This window comes from Mus caroli, chromosome X, assembly GCF_900094665.2.
Source record: "Mus caroli chromosome X, CAROLI_EIJ_v1.1, whole genome shotgun sequence".
Taxonomy (NCBI): domain Eukaryota; kingdom Metazoa; phylum Chordata; class Mammalia; order Rodentia; family Muridae; genus Mus; species Mus caroli.
In genome coordinates this window covers 14,292,705-14,300,714 of record NC_034589.1, presented here as the reverse complement: position 1 = coordinate 14,300,714, position 8,010 = coordinate 14,292,705, and the positions used below count along the sequence as shown (strand labels likewise).

General features: G+C 35.5%; 1 protein-coding gene across 4 annotated transcripts in view; it reads left to right on the top strand.

Moving 5' to 3' along the window:
* Znf182 (zinc finger protein 182) overlaps positions 1-8,010 on the top strand; it is a 43,826-nt gene that overhangs the window by 3,581 nt on the left and 32,235 nt on the right. Inside the window, exon 1 of one of the 4 annotated variants that reach the window (XM_029473457.1) lies at positions 6,956-7,224. The exons of the other annotated variants lie outside the window; for them this stretch is intronic. Coding sequence (XP_029329317.1) covers positions 7,210-7,224 — 15 coding nt within the window. The 5' untranslated portion in view covers positions 6,956-7,209. Of the gene's footprint in view, positions 1-6,955; positions 7,225-8,010 lie in introns of those variants that run through there. 4 annotated transcript variants of the gene reach the window in all.

The window sequence follows — 8,010 nt, the reverse complement described above, 5'->3', positions numbered from 1 at the left end:
GCCTTGCAGAAGCTTTGCAACTTTATGAGGTCCCATTTATCGATTCTCGATCTTACAGCGCAAGCCTTTGCTGTTCTATTCAGGAATTTTTCTCCTGCTCAATTGGATTTTCAATTCTCTTGCATCTAAAAAACAAATTCCTCAAGATTTGTACACCTTACCATCTTTTTTGTTCAGTTTTTTTTAATTACAGTGAAATCTTGCTGTTGTACAAGTTGATAAATGTTAGCACAAGTAGATTGATGTAACTAACTGACCAGGGAGATGGAGAATAGTTTCATCTTCCCTAAAAGCTGTTTCATGCTGTTCTCTCATAGTATCCCATCCTGTAAACTCAGGCAACTATAGATCCATTCTGTGTTATTACAGTTTTGTTGTCTCAAGGATGTCATATAAGATGGGGTCACATATTTATAACCTTAGTTTGAAATTATATATTTGCTTTCAAGATTATCGATTTACATACTGTTTGAAGAATATGTACATATAGTTCGAAGAATAATACAATGGGGCCTGTATACCCACTATATCTTTCAGAACTATAGTACAGCATCACAGACAGGATATTGACATTAACATGATCAAAATTTTGCATCACTTTAAGGCTTCCTCAAGGCTACATTCACTGCTCCCTAACGCTTCCCCCACCTCCACCCCCCCGATTTCCACCTCAGACCTAGAATTCTAGAAACACCTATCTGTTCTCTTATTTCAGGAGTTTGGTTATTTCATATGATATAAATGAAATCATCTAAGTAACAGATTCTCAGGCTACGCAAGACCCTGGGCTCAATTCCCAACATTAAAAAATTATTGGTGGTATCTATCTCTGTTCTGACTTAAAAAAGGAATATTCAGCACAGTTGTATATATTTACTGGATACTGTGGGGGCTAGTGTGTTTGTTAACTAGAGTCACCTGGGAAGAAGGAAGCTCAATGGAAAGAAGGAAATGCCTCTGGCTGATTGGCCTTATGAATCATTTTTTTGATTAATGATTGATGTGAGAAATCCTAGCCCCCTAGGGATGGTGCCACTCCTAGGCAGATGGTCCTGGGTTATATAAAAAGCAAGGTGATAGGAAGCCACACAAAATGATGCCATTTATATATTGAGGAATGTTTAGATCACACCCAACACATCTGTCACCTCAAATACTTATCACTTAATCCTGCCTAACTAATTCTATACTTTGGTATCTAGCATTTGGCTCTCTACTACTATTGAGTTTGATTTAGGTTCTACATGTAAGTGAGACAGTGTCCCAGGCTAGCAATGAACTTGCTATGTAGCTTATGCTTACCTCCCAGGTGCTAGGTTTATAGGTGTTTGCTTGCCTGTGTCTTTTTTCTTAAAAGAATCTGTTGAGGTTCCTTGCTTGTTTTCAAGTGGAGCTGTTTACTTGCTATTGAGTTCAGTTCCTTGTACTTTTTGGCTATTAATACCTTATCAGAAATAATTGTTTTTATTAAAAATGATTTAAAATTGTTTAAATATAACTCATTTTCTCCCAATCCACATGTTTGCTTCTTCACTTTCTTAGCTATTTTTTCCCTATGTAGAAGGTTTTTTTTTTTTTCATTTAATCCTACTTACCTATTATTATTTCTGTTGTTGAGCCTTAGGGATCACATCCCAAAACCAACTATTGCCAGACTGTGTTTTACTCGTGGAATTTTAATTTTTTTTCTTAACTTTTAAGGTCTTGATATGTAACCCAGGTTGGCCAGAAACTAACTGTAAACTCTTTTTTGACCAGAAACTGTTGATCTTCCTGCCTCTCTCGGCATATGACTGCTATGCTGATATCCATGCACCACCATGGCCAGGTCCTGTGTTTTCATCTAGGAGTTGTCTATTTTGTTCTGTTGATTTGTGTATGTGTCTTCCACCAGTACTACAGTTCCTTCACTAATGGAGCTTTATAGTACATCTTAAAATTAGATAGTGTGAAGTCTCTTAACTTTATTCTGCCTTGCCAAAATTGTTAACCTATATGTGTTTCTTTCCTTTTGACTTTTTGCATAAATTTTAGAATGATCTTGCTTATATGTTTAAAAATATTTTGCGAGGACTGTGATCAAATTAAATAACATTGAATACAGTATACCTCTCCATTTATTTAGATCTTTGATCATCTCATTGATGTTATATTGTTTTCAGCATACATTTCCTATGCATATATTTTATTCTGCTTAGGTTACCATGAGAAGATATCACAGTTGATAAAGATATAGTTCAAATATCAATACCACAAAAATTGATTTTAAAAAAGGCAAGCCTCATTTTGGGTGGCTTAAACTATATAAACTTAACTTCTTATAGCTCTGGAGACTGTAAGTATAAGATTGGGTGCCAACAGGGCTGGCTTCTTGACTTGTTGGTGGCTACCATTTTATGTGCTCTTATATGACCTTTCCTGTGTGTACATCATGTGGGAAGAGGAGGGCAGAGAACTTAATTTGTTGTCCTTCCTCTTATGGACTCCAATCAAGTGAAGGCCCAACCCTTCTGACCCCATTTAACCTTACTATCTCCCTAATTTGCACCCCAAGCCAAACCACATTGGGGATTAAGATTTAAATGTACATTTTGAAGGATACAGTTTCAGTCCATACTGATGTATCTTTTAATAGATTTATTAGCACATAGTATACATTGTCATGGATTGGATATATTTTGATCATTTTCACTTTCCTTCACACTTCCACTTCTGACAATGTTTTTACTCTTCTCAGATTCTCAGATAGTATCCCTACTTTCATGTCTTTTGGGGGGCGGGGTGACCCAATGACTTTCATTAGGATTGTTTACAGGAACAGAGTTGAGAGATCATTTACTGCAACATTAAGAACACCTTACCAGTGACTAGTCCACTGAACAAAAAGCCTCCTCTCCTTCCCCCTAGCAACCATTACCTGCCTATAGATTCCTAGAAAATAATGTCTCATTAGTCCCTACCCCTAGAAAACTATTAAAATATTCTCAGTGAATAACCACAAGATTATGTCAGCAGGTACAGAAAAGTCTTTGAAAAATTCAAGAGTGGTTTATGGTAGAAATCCTCAGAAAATTAGAAAAGGAAGAAATCTTCTGAATCCAATTAAAAAGAAAACACTTTAGAACTTCTATTTAGCTGGGCGTGGTGGCACACGCCTTTAATCCCAGCACTTGGGAGGCAGAGGCAGGCGGATTTCTGAGTTCGAGGCCAGCCTGGTCTACAAAGTGAGTTCCAGGACAGCCAGGGCTATACAGAGAAACCCTGTCTCGAAAAACAAAAAACAAAAAACAAAAAAAAAAAGAAAAAAAAAGAAAAACCCTTCTATTAAAAAATAAAATAAAATAAAAAAATAAAATAAAATGGAATGATAAAAGTCCAGATTCAAACAAGGCCAGTGTGCTTGTTTTCCCCATTGCTACTAAACAGTAGGCTGGGAAAGCGAGCCTGTCCAAATGTGCAGGCAAACAGAAATAAAAGGTATTACTGGAAAGAAAAACAAGCATCTCCATGTCAAGAAAAACATGATTAAGACTCCTAAGGCTATTAATTGTGTTCAACCAAATCACAGAATAGAAGTCAACAGAGAAAAATTAGTCACAGTTCTACAGACGTTTACACACTGATAGTAACTATTGGAAAATAAACATTTAAAAACAAAAACAAAAATTAGTCACTTTAAAAATGAAATACACATGCGTACACACACACATACTGTCTTTGAGCTGTGAACAGACATCATGACTAAGACAAGTCTTATAAAGACAACATTTAATTGGGGCTGGCTTACAGATTCAGTTCAGTCCATTATCATCAAGGCGGAAGCAGGGCACCATCTAGGTAGGCATAATGCAGGAGGAACTGAGAGTTCTACATCTTCATCTATAGGCTGCTAGCAGAATACTGGCTTCCAGGCAGCTAGGATGAGGTTCTTATAGCCCACACCCACAGTGACACACCTATACCTTCTAATAGTGCCAGGCATATACAAACTATCACACACACACACATCTGAATTTGAAAACACATTATGTGGTAGTATTAGCCCATTCAAAAGCCTTTGCCTGGGGAAGTCATAGGTAAACTATAGCAGTTTTGCTAAATGGATGTGATTCACCTGCCAATTTGACTCCTAAGTAGTTATATTTATCCCCATAGATTCATTTGGCTCTCAGTTTTGATCTGAAGTGCTTCTTTTTTACAAAAGAAGTACAGTTCTACTGATTAAATTTTAAATATAGAACCATCTTTGGGTACTTTAATCCTACTTGTTGTGGTATATTTTTTAATTTTGGATATTTGTAGATCCAAACTGCTAATATTTTAACAGTCATAGTTCTTATGAGAGATGTGACTTTGTTTTTTGTTTGTTTGGATTTGGGATAGGGTTTCTCTGTGTAGCCCTGGCTGTCCTGAAACCCTGTATAGCTCAGATTGACCTTGAACTCAGAGATCCACCTGCCTTTGCTTCCCAGAACTAAAGGTGTGTGCCACTATGACCAGCTAGTTTGGTTTCTTACACTGTTTTCCTATTTAGTTTTACCATTATTGTAATGTTTCATGAGATTGAAACTATTTCTTTCACTTCTATTTTCTGGGAACTACTTTGAACTACAGTAGATTCTATTTTAAATATTTCCTAGAAAGTGTTTGAACTCTGTGTTTGCATTTTTTTATTGCAGGCTAACTAAAAATATTCAGTTCCAGGGACTGAAGATGTGGCACAGTGATACCTAGCTGTAATAGATAACTAATGGTGTAATGTCCTAGGTTATATCCCTGTACCACAAAATAAGTAAATAAATATTCAACCTCTTTACTAATTCCAAATATATTCAATATTAACTTTTTTTATCTTGGATAACCTTTGGTGTCTGAAGAATTGCTCCATTTATAAATTTATATATATATTTATATATATATAATTTATTTTTCAGATTTCTTGTAGCCTCTCAATATCTATAATTTTATTTCTAGTGTTAGCAATTTATGACCCCACACTTTGACAGTCTTGCTAAGGCTTTGTAAAGTGTTTATCCTTTTAGATTTATTTTGTTAAGTTTTATGTGTATGAATCAGGTGTCTTTGTCTGCATGTATGTATACATACCACATGCCTGCCTGGATTTTTCAGAAGTCAGAAGAAGGCATTAGATTCCCAGAACTGGAGTCACAGATGGTTGTAAGCTCTCATATGGGACTGGAAATGAGGGTCCCCTATAAGAACAGCAAATGCTTATAACCACTGAGCCATCTCTCCAGCCTATTATGATACTTTTAAAATAATCATCATTTCTTTATTGATTGGTCTATGTTGTTTTTGTATTTTAAATTTCATTTGTTTCTGTGTTTTATTACTTCAGTTTCTTTTGGTTTAATTTTCTTTTTTTAACTTTCCTAAGAAGTAAGTTTATATTATTGATTTAAACATTTTTTTCCAAGGGTTGGCTGCTGAAATGACTTAGTGGGTAAAGGCATCTGCTGCCAAGCCTGACACTTGTTCAATTCCTGAGATTTTTCATAATGGAAGGAGAGTACCAACTCAATAATACCTTTTTAAGAATAATTTTTTCAAGGATATTTGAGTTAGTAAAGTCTTTACTTACCTAGTATCTATGAAGTCTGGATTTGAGCCCTAGCACCACATAGAACAAGATATGGTGTCACATGCTTCTAACCTCAGTACTAGGAAAGTAGAAGCAAGAGGGTCAGAAGTTGAAGGCCAGCCTAGAATGTGTGAGATTCTGTCTCAAAAAAATCATTTTTTCATTTAGTGCTGTAAGATTTCTTTTAAGCACATTAGTAGTGTCTCATATATTTTTATGTTTTCATTTTTGTTCAGTTCAAAATATTCTCTAATATTCCTTATGTTTTTTACTTCATGTATTTTTAACTGTCTTTTGTTATGTACATATACTTTCTAGAGTGGTAATTGTTTTTGAGTCAGGGTCTTGCAATGACACTCAGAATATTTTTTTAGAAGAATAGTAGTTAATTCCCAAGTGTCTAGAAATTTTCCTTTTATCTTTCTACTACTGTTGTTTTTTAAAATTTCTTTCTGATCTGGTAGCATACTTAGTATAATTTCAGTTATTTTAAGTTAGTCAAAGCTTGTTTGTGGTAGATTCTTTTTGTTAATAAGCCACATATACTTTAAAAAGTCTGTTTCTGGTTTTAGTGGATTATTCTATATGTCATTTACATAAGTTAATGGTGTTACTTATTTTATATCTTTGTTACATTTTCTGTTTATTGGCTCTGTCAGTTCCTACGAAACAAACATTGAGGTGTCAGGTTTGCCTATTTCTCCTGTCAGTTTCAGTTTCCAAATAATGTGTGTGTGTGTGTGTGTGTGTGTGTGTGTGTGTGTGTGTGTGTGTGTGTGTATTTTATACATATATATTCACATGTGGGTGTATCTGTGTATGCAAATGCATGTAGAGCCAGAAATCAGCATCAGGTATTTTTCTTATGCCCTTCAGTGACAGACATCCCCCCAGCCCTGCTTCACATATTGTAAAGGTCTGTTGTTAGATACATACACTTTCAGAAGTAGTGGTTTTTTGGACGGGATTTACTATGTAACTTAGATTGGCCTCAATCCCCTGTGTGCTTCCAGTAGGCCTTGAACTGATAGTCCTTCTACCTTGGCTTTCCTAGCACTGAGATTACAGGAATGTACAACCAGTGTTGTCTTAGGACTGATAGGCTTTTTGATTTTTTTGTTTTGTTTTATAAATTGACCTTCTTATTTTTATATATTGTCAGCCATTCTCCTAAGTGATTCTATTCTCAGTGTCTAGTTTCTCACTCAAAGTTCTACTTTGGCTGTTAGGAATATAGTTGCTCCAGTTTTTCTTTGACTACTGTTTCAATAATATGTCTTTTCCATCCCTTTTATTTTTTTCCTTTACATATTTTATGTGTACAGGTGTTTTATCTGCATCTATGTCTATGTACCATGTACATGCCTTTTGCCCATGGAGGCCAGAATAAGGTATCAGATTCCTTAGATGTGGAGTTACAAATGGTTGAATTGAAACCAGGTCCTCTTGAAGAGCAAGCTTCCCTCTTAACTGCTGGGCCATCTCTCCAGACTCATTCCTTTTTTGTCAACATAGAGTCTCTCCGTGTGCAGTCCTGACTAGCTTCAAGCTCACTGTTTAGCCCAGGCTGACCTGAAACTCAAGATCCTCCTGTCTCCAACTACCAAATGCTGAAATTGCAGGTATGCACCACATCACTTAGCTCATCCTTACTTTTTCTACAACTAGTATTAATTATGTTTGAAGCATGTTCTTGTAGCTAACATATAGTTGGGTTCATTAGTCTGTTGGAGCTATCATCACAAAGTACCACAGACTAGATTCCTTAAACAATAAAGGTTTCTCTTTTCATAGGTCTAGAATTCCAAGATCAAAGTCTTCTCTTCTCTGACTTATTGTTTGGTTAGGGCCTGCTTTCTATTTGCAGGTGGCCTACATGCTGTGACCTTGCTATTGTCTTTCTACTTATACCATTCTTTATTAGCTCTACTTTCATATCTTTCTTTAATTTTTCCTTTTCCTTTTAAGGCAGTGCTGGGGATTGAACTGGGGACTAGCATTGTGCTTGCTACTACCACTGATCTGTAGCCCCAGCCCTTCTTTTAATTCTTAATTCTCTCTATAAATGTTCTACCTCCAAATATAGTATATGAATTGGGCTCTAATATATGAACTGGAGATTATAACGTTCAGTCCCTAATACTGGGTAATAGTTGTAATCCATTTGGAAATTTTCATTTAATTGGTACATTTTAGTCTTCTCAATTTAAATGGAATTATTGATACCCTTAGATTTAGGCATCCCATTTTATAATTCATTCACTGCTCTTTTACCCATTTTATTTGGAGGTGTTTCCTCTTGCTGCCTTTAAAAATTAAACATTTGTTTTGTGTTTTGTATTACATATTTATTTATTTCTCTGTATGTGGTGAGAATTGAACCCAGAACCCTGGTATGATAAAATACT